Source organism: Chenopodium album, chromosome 18 (genome assembly GCF_948465745.1).
Source record: "Chenopodium album chromosome 18, dcCheAlbu1.1, whole genome shotgun sequence".
Lineage (NCBI taxonomy): Eukaryota > Viridiplantae > Streptophyta > Magnoliopsida > Caryophyllales > Amaranthaceae > Chenopodium > Chenopodium album.
Window position 1 is genome coordinate 3,455,453 of NC_137851.1, and position 12,992 is coordinate 3,468,444.

At 34.2% G+C, this 12,992-nt stretch overlaps 1 protein-coding gene and 4 non-coding genes across 5 annotated transcripts; 1 reads left to right on the plus strand and 4 right to left on the minus strand.

Annotated features, from left to right (window-relative positions):
* Positions 1–103: 103 nt before the first annotated feature.
* TRNAK-CUU (transfer RNA lysine (anticodon CUU)) lies at positions 104–176 on the minus strand. Its single transcript has one exon. It is a non-coding gene; the product is annotated as a tRNA-Lys (tRNA).
* Positions 177–281: 105 nt separating this feature from the next.
* On the minus strand, positions 282–354 carry TRNAK-CUU (transfer RNA lysine (anticodon CUU)). Its single transcript has one exon. It is a non-coding gene; the product is annotated as a tRNA-Lys (tRNA).
* A 3,435-nt stretch (positions 355–3,789) lies between these two features.
* Positions 3,790–9,583, plus strand: LOC145592727 (BEL1-like homeodomain protein 9). The gene is made up of 4 exons (XM_081649234.1): positions 3,790–4,389; positions 8,080–8,429; positions 8,557–8,617; positions 8,754–9,583. The coding sequence occupies exons 1-4, from the start codon at positions 3,901–3,903 to the stop codon at positions 9,192–9,194; spliced, it is 1,341 nt and encodes a 446-aa protein (XP_081505360.1). The 5' UTR covers positions 3,790–3,900; the 3' UTR covers positions 9,195–9,583.
* TRNAK-CUU (transfer RNA lysine (anticodon CUU)) lies at positions 7,403–7,475 on the minus strand. Its single transcript has one exon. It is a non-coding gene; the product is annotated as a tRNA-Lys (tRNA).
* TRNAK-CUU (transfer RNA lysine (anticodon CUU)) lies at positions 7,595–7,667 on the minus strand. The gene has a single exon. It is a non-coding gene; the product is annotated as a tRNA-Lys (tRNA).
* Positions 9,584–12,992: the final 3,409 nt, after the last annotated feature.

A 12,992-nucleotide genomic window follows, 5' to 3' on the forward strand; every position in this document is an offset into this window, starting at 1 on the left:
TGTATTATTGTTAACTAGATTGTACTCGTACTAATGTACGATCTTGGTATTGTGTAAGTAAATTTTACGTCTTAGATAAGAGACAAAAAGGGTAAATAAATTGCGCCCACCGTGGGGCTCGAACCCACGACCACAAGGTTAAGAGCCTTGCGCTCTACCAACTGAGCTAGACGGGCTGCTTGTTTAATCAACTTAGGGTAGCAATTTAGTGAAAATTAATTCAATTAGATTTTTAACAGTTGAATGATTTTTAGAAAAATGATTTTATAAAACAAATAGGTCGCCCACCGTGGGGCTCGAACCCACTACCACAAGGTTAAGAGCCTTGCGCTCTACCAACTGAGCTAGACGGGCTCTTGATCTTAACCTGATAGTTTTACTAAAAATTTTGTCTTCTTTGTTAATTTTATAACAAAAGTGGAGACGTGGGGTATACATGTCTCATAGAAAATATGTAGGACAGTAGGAGTGCTTACGAGATTGGTCTCGATTATACTCTCTTTTAACACAAAAGGAGGATATTATATATTAGATCATAGAGTTACTGATCACAACAGCCATCAGAGCAAAAGATAGAGGCCTTGTTTGGCAATTGACTACTGTCTGTTGGCTATTGGTTGGTTTGATTGACTGGTTGTTTGTATTGGTATTTTTGTTGGCTATTTGATTTTTTTATTAATCTAAAAATATGTTTGATAAAATTGGTTGTTGGATGTTATTAGTAATTTAGGTAGCCAAAAGCTACTCCAAGTAGCTTTTTCATTTTGGCTTAAAAGCCAGCTTTTCAGCTCGCTGAAAAAGCCATTTACCAAACACAAATTTTGGATGTTTGACCAAATGAAAAAGCCAAAAGTCAATCAAGAAGCCAATAAAAGGCCATTTACCAAACAAGCTAGACACTTAGAGCACTGAAACAGGCACTCTAAGTGATTTAAGTTTATCTTACAAGCATTTTGCGGTTAACCCTTAGCGCGTAGCTCCTATTGGTTTAGCAAACATATAGGATGAAAAATATATCATTACATGTATAATAGGTGACAGGTGGTAAATATTTTGGGGAGAAATATTCAACCTATAGGATAGTAAAAAGTACCACTATATGCATAATATTACACAAAAAACTAAGTACTATTCAGACAACTTATACTTTAATAGTACATTATACATGCATAATGGTACATAATAGTACATTATAATGTACCACTATAGGGTCAGTTTTTTCCAAAAGCTTGCCAAATTTACATTTTTATCCTCCTATGTATTTACAAAACATATAGGAGCTATGCGCTGAGATGCACTCTATAAACGAAACACAAAAGGAATATGTTTTGGGTGAGCTCCGATAACTTGTTATACTCTGGATGCTTTATTTGATGGTAATATCAAATTTGAAAATACAAACACACAAAAGGAATATGTTTTGGGTGAGCTCTGATAACTTGTAATCCGTATTTTGTGATAATAAAGTTTATTGTCCAACTAGGTATTTACATGCTCAACATGAATTAGCTAGTTTGAGGATTTGTTTGGAGATAATCCTTCCGATGATAAAGTCAGTAATAGAATGATATGAGTAAGACAGGACATTTGAGAGTATTCTAGAGAGAGGTGTTTAGTACCATAAAAGTGAATTATGCTTAGATATTTATAGAAATCCCCAAATTGGTGTCACGTGTTGATCCACGCAGCTTGTTTGTCAAGTGGGCGGTGGGTATCCATGTGACCACATGGCCGGAAGCAGCTGTCTACGCAGTCGGTGTTGAAGGCAGATATTAGTAATATGCCAGTATAAAAAGTGATCCAAAAGACAAGATCCGATCCGAATTTATCTATTTCATATTGATGACGATACCATCCCATACAAAATCTCAAATACTTATTTTATGTATATCTTATTATCTTTATACTCCCTTTGTTTTTTCAAATATATCACTTGTCTTATTCTTGTAAGGTTTTTATAGTTGGCATGGATTATTATGTTGTTCCACAAATAGGGGTAAGGGGAGGAGATTAGTCACTAAAGAGAATCAAACCTCTATTCCTAGAAAGAGTAAATAGAGGAAATTTGTCATTAATGAGGATTGAGGGTTTGTTGTGTTTAACTTAATTTCAGTTCAATTTGCTCATAAATAATTCATTTCAATTCAGTTCAGTTCAGTTTTTCCAGTAAATCGGAACAGGCCCTGAACCTTACCCTTGAAGGATGTGAGGCAACCTTATGCGCCACTTCACTAGATTTCAATTCTCAATGTGAAATTATATGGTGTTTTATAAAGAACAAGGTAACTAGCTCAACATCATAACTCCTACAATTATTATATTGAGTTTGTATAACTATATTTCGTATGTTATAGCATATAGAACCAATCACGTGGTTTCGATCACCAAGTCATAAACTAAATTTTTTATTATGTACCATCAAAAGTTGTGGGGATAAAATATTTACAAATTTATTTATATCTCATCAATCTCCCCTTTTTAAAATGGATTATTAGAGGTAATGTAGTCATTGTAGTATGTATTATTGATTTAAGCATTTAATTGTCGACAAAAATGTATATTCTCCTTTGATTTTTGTTTTTATGTTTTAGTGAAAATGAAAATCCTGTTTTTTATTTTGTTTTGGGGTGGATTTCTGATAATTAAAGTCCCTCGTAATTTCGTAAAATAAGGGGTGAAGAAATAAAGAAAGTACGTAGAAAAAACCAGTGTAAAACAGTAAAGTAGAATATAAATTGAATTGGATGTCACTACTCAAACACATGGGGGGAGAGGATACGGATACCCAAACCAAGTAAGTAGTAGTACTGTTAAAAAATAAGTTACGTCAAAGAATTCAAAAAAGGGGTGAGGGTGAGTTGGGTATGTAAGTTAATTTACCCACCTATCTCATTTTTTGCTGATTAGTCCCATCACTCATCTGTCCGTCAGTCAACTTAATGCCTTTCTCTCTCTCTCTCCTACCTACGACTAGTTTTCTCTTTTATAACACCTACCTACATGTTCATGACATAATCTTTCTATATTGTCCTTTTATCATTACGTGCATCTTCGACTTATATACTGGAGTCGCACTAAATGTAAAATTAATTCGAATGCAATTTTAAATCAAGTTTGGAATTGAAACACCTTACTGTAAATTCAATTCTTCATAATCAAAAATTGAACAACTAATACAAGTACTAGTATATGTTATTTTTAGTACATCCAAAGATATGTTGGAGTTGTTTTACTTTTTTTATTTACACAGTCATTTATAATCATGATTAATTACGAATAGTGTAGAATAATAGACCATTTTTAAATCCATTGTGAGGTTTGGAGTGGTTTTTGAACGTTGAAGTCTTTAGCTAGGGGGAGTTTAGGGCTAATTATGTTTCATTCTCCTATTTAGTTTGGTTTGATTTGAATTTTTCTAATTTAACTTGATCAAATCTAAATTGTTTTACAAATTACATAGAGGACCTATGACACTAATTAAACTTCAACCCTCACGTCTTTTTTTTTTTTTTACCAGTATTTACGGACTAGAGGGAAGGGTAAGGAAATCCCTATCCTCAAGAATCTCTCACTTAGTCACTTGATAGGATTCAAACCCTAAACATCTAAAATTAGAGATAAGAGTCCAACCAATTGAACCAATTCTTTTTTTGTTGGATAATAAGCCTTGATAGGTTGATAAAATGATTGTATGAGTGTCCATTTGTATAACAGTACCCTTCTCCCTTTACTCCAATACATCTGCCTACCTCCCCATCAAATCATCAACTCCCTCTCCTACCTTCTTTTTCATATAACCACTCAAAATTTAGTAATCACCCCTTTCCCTTCCTCTTAACTCTTTCCATTTTCTTCCACTCTTTTCCATTTTCCTTTTTTTTTTTTTCTCTCTCCTCCTCCATGGACGACGATCCTTACCACGTCCCTCAACAAAGCCGACGTCACAAACTCCGCTACCACCCCCACAACCACAACCATCGGAACAACGATATCGACATTGATATCGTTGTTCCGCAACACCACCACCAACACCCTTTTCTCTCCCCTCTCCAAGTACTCCACCCAACTTCTTCATCAGCTGATCATCATCCGCCGATAATGGCGGCGGCATCAACTAATCTATCACTGTCTTCCTCCTCTGCCCACGCGCGCGCGTACCTTCCTTCTCCAGTGGGCCCATTTACGGGCTACGCTTCTATATTGGGCCGATCTAGGTTCCTCCGGCCTGCCCAGGAACTTCTCGAAGAATTCTCCCGTACCAGTGGAGTTTCCTTCCAGAAACAAGGTCCTTATAAGATTCTAGAAGATTCTGGAACCTTGTTTAATGATACTGATGATGATTTGTCACTCCGATGTAGTAATCCTAACCTCGTATCTATGCTTCATGAGGTCTGTTACTACTACTACTACTACTCCGTACTACACTACATGTTCTCTTCCGTACAATTACGTTTATTATCTGCTATTTTAATACAACTACATTATTATTATTATTAGTGTGCTTTTTCTTAAATCTGTTTTTAATTATTATTCATGCATTGTGTTTAATTATGTTGGTAGTTGTTTACTGTCCTTATTGTGTTACAAATGTGTTACGGAGTAGGAATAATATTATTTTATCTGATCCTTGTTAGTATTATGTACAAATATAACAATGTAAAATTGACATGATTTAATTAGGTATATTACACCGTGTTAATGTTATGTTATTGAGTAAAAAGTGAGAATGTAAATGTTGTTGTTTTAGGTGAAAAGTGAAAGAGAGGATTTAAACATAGGATGTTTTTGAGTTTCAAGGAATATTTAGCACAAGATAGTGAAAGTTGAACTAGAGATATGCTCCGTGTATGACGCTGAAAAAACCTTAAAAAGTTGTGATTATTTATAGAGGTTACTTTGAGTTAGTTTTGTGATGTGTGACTGATAGAGTATAAAACATATTCCTGGGCCTCAACTATCAGGTTAAACTTTTGGTTGAATTGGTCCACTAACATGATATCGGAGCCAGCGTGACACAAAGGTCACGGGTTCGAATCTCATCCGCTCCCCCACTTTCAAGTGGAATATTACGCGCAGATATGAGGAGGGCCCATACTGCATCCACACTTCTAGCCCAACGGGCTCTCGTGTGAGGGGGCGTGATAGAGTATAAAACATATTAATGGGCCTCAACCATCAGTTTAAGCTTTTGGTTGAGTTGGTTTTTTAACAGTGACAACTACAGTTGGAGAAAATATTATGGGTATAATTTAAATTTGTATTTATGCATGTATTACTGTGTTATTTCATCAGGATAATTACTTTGTACTTTTATAAGATTGCTTGTCCCATTTCATTTTTTTTGGGTCAAATTATTTAACTTTGACCATGACTTTTCCTGACTCAGTGTACAAAATATCAATAATATTCACATTAGATATTGTTAGGATTGTTTCAATGCATTATTTATATAGCATTTCAAATTTTATGACTTTTTTATTAAAAATATCAATGGTTTAATTTGTTGTAAAAATCATCAAAAGTATAATAGGGTGACCTATAAGAGATCGGAGTATATTCGCAATCTTTGTGCAGTTGTGCTTAATTTTATAAAGATATTTATTGTTAAATGGTATAACTACGTAAAATCTAGTGTGTGGGAAATTGTTGACTTGTGAGAGGCTTATCAACCTAAAAAAAATACCGAGTACTTCAGGTTAGAATAACTGCTTTACCGGTTCAAAATCTATCACAAGTTAACCGGATCCGGGCTAGTAGGTTAAATAATGAGATTACAGGTAAAAAGGGCAAGGGGAATTGGAGTTATCTGGTGATGTACAGTGTACTCATATGTAGATGTTGATATGTATGAGAGTGATGGAGTTGATGATCTGATAGTTGCTGTCACTGTAAAAGGGCAGTAGCTTGGGTTTTCTTGTGGTAAGAATTATTATTAATAATCATCTCTCTCTCTCTTTCTCTCTCTGCTGCACTGGCAGTGAGACATAAAGATGTCTAGTCTTGTCAAAACTTATTAATCAAATCATTTCTTTCTATCTTTTTTAATATTCATTTTTTATGTCTTTTCTCTACCCTTTTCCACCTATCTTTTTTTTTTTTAATTAAATATGATTGAAAAAAATGTATACTTCTCCTTTTTGGCTCTATGATTGTTAGGGATTAATTATTTTTTACCCCTTCTACTTTGCATTAATTATACTGTAGTTAAGAGAAAGTAATAAGCTTTATTTTTTCTATTTATAGCAAGGTTAGTCAGTTCAGGTAAGATTTTCTTTATTTGCATGACACAATACATACTTTTGAGCTTAGAACCTAAAGATAGACAAGGGGAACTAAATATGGAAAATGTAAAGTGCCATTACCCTACTCCTCTAGATTTTGATTAAGTACTTCAAAATAGAAAGCTTATTTATACTGGTATTTAAAAACACAAATTATCATCCCCGTCATGTCATATGTAAACTTTATTTTTACACTAATGCCACATGTATTTTTTAAATCCCCTTCATTAATTAATCCCCTTTTTTATATTAAAAAAAAAAGCTTTAATTCAGTTCATGTATTTATTTATTTATTTATTTAAAAGATAATTCAATTCATGTATGAATGTTATTTGATTCATTTTCCTCCAACTTAATATCTTCTACATTACATTCACAATTCACCCCTTCTTCTCCTTTATAAACTATTCATTTTCCAATTAAACCGTATTATAAAATAAAAATTTATATTGTAGTATTGTACACTTGTAAACATCTTGTGCATTGCACGGGCAGAAGGTTAGTTATTAATGAATTCTCCTACTAGGCTACCATCAATTAAAGATGTAATGCATAGGTCATTTGTGTGTTAATATCAAAAAAATATTGTATGGAGCCATGTGCCAATAATGAGTCGATTGTGACTCTTTTGTATTGTAAGGGTGACTTTGTTGTACTTTTAGGGGAAGAACTAACCTTAATGGTTTATTTTGATTTTAAAAGGCTGATTCTTTATGATACGACAACATCTATTAAGGTCTATTCACAACGACAATATTAATTCAAATTACACTATTAGTTCAAGTCACGAGGATAGCGAGTCATTTGAGCCTTTTTTTTACCATCAAAACTCCAACTATTTTACATCAGATCGATGATTCACCTTCTCCAAGAGTTTCTAAGAGGATGTTAATTACCCATCTCTTATGGAGCCTTTTTTTTGCTAGTTTGAATTGTTAAGGTCTAAGTTGGTTTAAGTTTAAGTGTGTAAGTATTTGCTAGGATCACTAAAGTTGAGCTGACTTTTAGTGAATGAAGTGATGATCTTTCCTATGCTTAGCTTCTTGCCTTTTCCATGTAGTAGTAACTAAGAATTTGCGATGTAATTATTAGTTGTTCAAAGATCGGTTTGTAAAAAAGAGCGCCCACCGTGGGGCTCGAACCCACGACCACAAGGTTAAGAGCCTTGCGCTCTACCAACTGAGCTAGACGGGCTTATTGTCTATGAAACCAACCGAACAAGAAAATGACAGATGGAGTAGATTTTTACTGATATATATATAGCAGCTTTAAACTCTCTTGTTGAAATTTTGTTCCAAAAAAAGGAAAAGTTACGCCCACCGTGGGGCTCGAACCCACGACCACAAGGTTAAGAGCCTTGCGCTCTACCAACTGAGCTAGACGGGCTTCTTATTTTTACAACAATTGATGTAATACTGTAATTTACTGAAGAAAAATTAGAATTACTACGTATTAAATTTTTTACTAGCTGTTTATAAAAAAGCTGTCTTGATAAATGATCTTTATAACAAATTGTCGCCCACAAGGTTAAGAGCCTTGCGCTCTACCAACTGAGCTAGACGGGCGGGCTTTCTATATCAGATAAATTCTGATGGAAAAATGTAATATGAAGTTGTGAAATTTGTGACAAAAGACCAAAATTTGCAGTTCATAAACAAAACATCAGTTTGAAGACTTGATTTACTTGCATTGCATCAATTTGATGTTTGTTTTGTGTACCAAACTACGGCATGCAGCATGTTTCAGTCATGTTTAACATCGTTTCTCTTTTAATGTTGATCTTTATTTTGTCTGTTAGGTTTACAAGAGATATAAACTCTACTGCCAACAAATGCAATCAGCAGTTTCATCATTTGAATCTGTTGCGGGTCTTGGAAATGCTGCCCCCTTTTTATGCTTTGCTGCTAGAGCCATGATTAGGCACTTCCAGTGCTTAAAGAATGCCATTCTGGATCAAATTCGCGTTACTAGTAAAACTTTTTCAAGTAGCGTAGATACCAGGAGTGATCGCACTCCAGGGTCCTGCTCAGAAGACAAAGGTCCATCTCCTAACTTTCTCCAACATCCTGTCTGGCGATCCCAAAGAGGATTTCCTGATAAAGCTGTAGCTGTTCTGAGAAATTGGCTATTTGAACACTTTCTACACCCGTAAGGAATTGCTTTTTTTTTTCCCCCTAAGTATCGCAATTACCTCATGAAACAATAAACTCCAAGTTTCTATCATTGATTATATTCATGAATCTTGTTTAGTATTCACTAAATTTCATTATTTCAGTTATCCTAGCGATTCTGACAAGCACATGTTGGCACAGAAGACCGGATTATCAAGAAGTCAGGTTAGCACTTTTCGAGTATTCCCTTGTTTCAAGCTTATATACAAGTTACGATACTTCCCTTCAACAACATTCTTAACATGTTTACGACGTTTATAGTAGTGTTTTATGAAGAGGCTTTCATATATCCTTTGGACAGGTATCTAATTGGTTCACCAATGCAAGAGTGAGGTTGTGGAAGCCAATGGTAGAAGAAATGCACGCACTTGAGAGGAAAACTCAATGCTCTAAGGCAGAAGATACGCCAAAATTCTTCAGTTTAGTGACTGACCAGCAAAATTCGTTACATTCCCAGCTATCCGAGAAGGATTTCCAGATTGCGTACTCACATAGAGATCAGGATAGTAGTCATTGTAAGCGCAGTAAGATTGAAGCATTCCCTAGAGCGGAGCAGGGAAAGGAACAGTTTAGCATGCTTTGCAATCGTCTTCCAAACAACCAGGTTCTCGATGTTGGAGGAAGTCATAGTGGAGCACATATAAGCCATTCTTCTGCTGTAGGCAGCAATCAAGATAATACAACAGGGTTGTCGTGGTCTAATCATGGGCAAATCGTACCATTTTGGCTTGCCAAACAATAATTTTAATGGTTCTAGGTAATTGATCTCGGCTTTTGAAAGTGCATAATGGAATCTCATATGGACTACTCCAGAATTATTTGCCCAAATTTGTCTAGGAAAACTGATGTAACTGCCTGCTCGATCTTGTGAGTGCCTGAAATTCTACTAGATTCATCAGAATTCAAATTGCTTGAAAGTTTGAGCATGTGTATGTAGTTTGTGTTTAGTTTAGTTAGATGACTTCATGTTTAGCATTGTAGAATATAATCCTTGACTTGCATAGTTGCATGTCCATCTTCAAAAATCTTGTGATTTACATCTTGTATGAGATATATTGTGAAAATACCGTCTGCCTGCTGGCATAAAGAAGTCCAACTCTTAACGGTATGAATTTGTACAAGATTAAATTTACTGCAAATTACTCGGTTAGAATTGTTTTCATTCTTATCGGCAAGACGGCAAGCATACAAACATGCTCCATCTCAGGCATCGAATCCAGGCCGAGACTCAGCTTAGGAATAGAAAGTGCTTCCTACGGACCGTTTGCAAGTTAGAATGGACCGTTTGCAGGTTAGGGTCTGTTCAGTTCAGCTTAATTTCAGTTCAGTGTCAATTAGTTAAGTTCAGTTCCTAATTTCCTTCTCTCATAAAATATTCATTTCAGTTCAGTTCAATTCAGCTCAGTTTCAATAAGTTCAGTTCAATTCAGTAAATCAGAACAGGCCCTTACACGCTTACAACTATGGCTAGGAGATTACCGCATAACACGAAGTACTTTGAATATTTACATTATAGTACAGGCAATAAATCAACGTGAAACATGAGGTTCATAATATGATAATATTGGTTGAGAATTAGAGTAGTAGCTATAGCGCAGTGTTTAATACAGTATTGACTAATAAATATTGTAGACAAATATATAATAAGTCGTTTGTCAATTAGCTGTAAAACGTGATAAGCATTTACAAATTATACAAATGGTACCCACAACTCAATATTCCTTGATTGTAAATGGTGTAATTCACTCATTTGGATTATGTTTCTAGTGTTTAATACGTTATGAATATCATCATCTATAATGACTAATTCTAAGTTCATTACACAGCTTATGTTGTACAAAATAAAATTGGAGAATTGACAGTGATATCGATGATTGGATTAAGTTGGAAGTTGGTGGCTATCCAGCTATCCTTGTGATTCACAACTTTATCTGATGATTGTTATAAGAGGATATCGTCGGCTCCAAGAACTTGTGGGATTTGGGTTCACAAGCAGTCTAATCAAGGAATTTATGTGTACCATAATTTGGTTGCGGTCCTACTCAGCTCCTTTGTAATCCACGATCATCTCATCTTAATTGTTATCTATGATTATTTTCATGAATTCTTCAATTATTTGATCTCTTCATTTATATTATCGGGATAAGTTTTATAAGGGTAATATAATTACTTATTAATTATTGTAATCCACGATCATCTCATCTTAATTGTAATCTATGATTATTTTCATAAATTCTTCAATTATTTGATTTTTTTTTTTATAAGGGTAATATAATTACTTACTCCCTATTATTTAATTTCAACCACTGTGATATGATTTTAAGTCATGTGTAATTTTTTGCCCTAAAAAAAAAAGTCATGTGTAATTTTATCTCAATAAAACATACTTGTATATAATTTTTTTATACGAAAAATACACTTTAATAATCCCAACTATAAGCGATTTACTTTTAATAATCCTAAATAAGGTTTATTTTTTAATAATCCTAACTATTAGGTCAGTTTTCCTCTAGCAATCCCAGCCGGTCATCAACCTAATGTAACAGGTTGCTTTGACACGTGAAAGCACGTGAGTGGTTTAAAAAAAATTAAAAAAAAAAAAAACTGAAAAAAAAAACCCTTTCCTCCTTACTAGGCTACCAGCCACCCCCGTCCCCCGTAGCCCAGCCAGATTCCGCCACCACCTCGCTGGAACCTCCCTCTTCCCCTTCCACTCCACATAAAACAACCACCTCACTTGCGAAACCACTCAAACCTCCCTCCATTCCTTCCCACCATGCCGAAAACCTTCCATCACCCCCTTTAATTTTGTTTTTCGGTACATGGAAGGAGAGAGAAAGGGAGGGGAATTGCATTTTTTTGGTGATTTTGAGGGTGGAAGAGGTGATTTCGAGGGCTGGGGTTAATGTTATGGGTGGTTTCGGGGCAAGGGGGAGGGGAGGTGGACGGAATCTAGGTCTGGGGCCTTAGTTATGGACGGCGGTTTCGAGATAGGGCTTTTGGCTATGGTTGATTTAGGGGTAGTTTCGCGGGGATCAGGCAATGTCGCGGGTTGTAACACCCCCAAATCTCCCTCTACGGAAATACTAGTATAATACGTTTAATTATACCATAGAGATAGATTTAGGCGTATTACCGCCGCGTGATTATGCAAGGCTACTCAAAACTTACTAAATAAAAACCAATACTTTGCAGCGGAAATATCAATACTCTTTCTTTTATTAATACTTATAAAAATAGTAATGTTGTTATGAGTACTCAAAATAAAGACGAGACCAACATTCCTAAACTAGGTGAAGCAAATCCCGGGACTCCCATATGTTCATTCATGACTCCACCTGAAAATAGTTAACACTGCTTACCATTACGGTAAACAGGGCGAACCAAAACAAATAGGAAATATGGAATAGCAAAATATGCTAAGTACAATAAGTGCAAGATAATTTAAACTCAATTCATTTGCAAACATGCTTTTAAAACCAATTCTAATGATTAATCCAATAATTCCAAAACTCATGATTCAAAACCAATTTTAATAATCTCAAAACAATTCCAATAACTCATAAGTAATTAGAAATGATTTATAAAACCAATTTCTCTTTTTAAAAACCAATTATCTCAAGACACTCAAAAATAATACCAATAACTCAATAATTCAATAATAGTGATTATTAAAATCAATTCTTTTCAAAAACCCAATTTTCTCTCTAAGTGTGGACACCCCCCAAGCTAGTCTCCTACTATTTCAAGGCTATTCTTGGAGAAAGATTAGGTCATACAAAATCCATAGTCTTCAATGAATCCGCATAGTGGGATTAATATAATAATCATGCTTGTAAAGCTTTTATAATAATAATTCAATAATTCTCATGAAATTCCTCTTTGAATAAAATCAACCTTTATTATAGTTTAAATTAAAACTCCTTTTGTATTTAATTCAATCAAGCTTTCAAAAACCCTTTTAAAAACTCTTTAAATCAATCCAACATACTCTTAAAAATCCAATTCCTTTGAACATAATAAATAATTCCAAACCATTCAAAACATGATATTTAAAATAAATCCTTTTATTTAAAACAAATATTAAAATCAATTCCTCCAACCATACTTTATTTCATAAATCATAACTCAAATCAATTCAATTCAATTACTAATAAAATCATATGAAACGTGCTATTCAAACAAATCACTTTCAAAAGTATCTAGCCACCTAAACGTACCTTGATTCCAAATATCAATCAATACTTTACAATTTCAAAATTCAATCACGAATACACCTTGCAAATAACATAACCATAAGGTTATCACAACATAAACTCAAATCTAATGTGCATGGACTATAAAATTCTTTTAAAATAATATTTTAATATAAAATTATAACTTTGAAATAGGTATTTGTATTTTAGAAAACTAACCATGAAGAAGATAAAGGAATAGAATTAAAGAGAATTGAATTTCGTTGGAAAGAATAGACAGAACTTGTAGAGGCCATAACTCCTTCAATATAACTCCAAATTGGGTGATCTTGAGCCTAATCTCA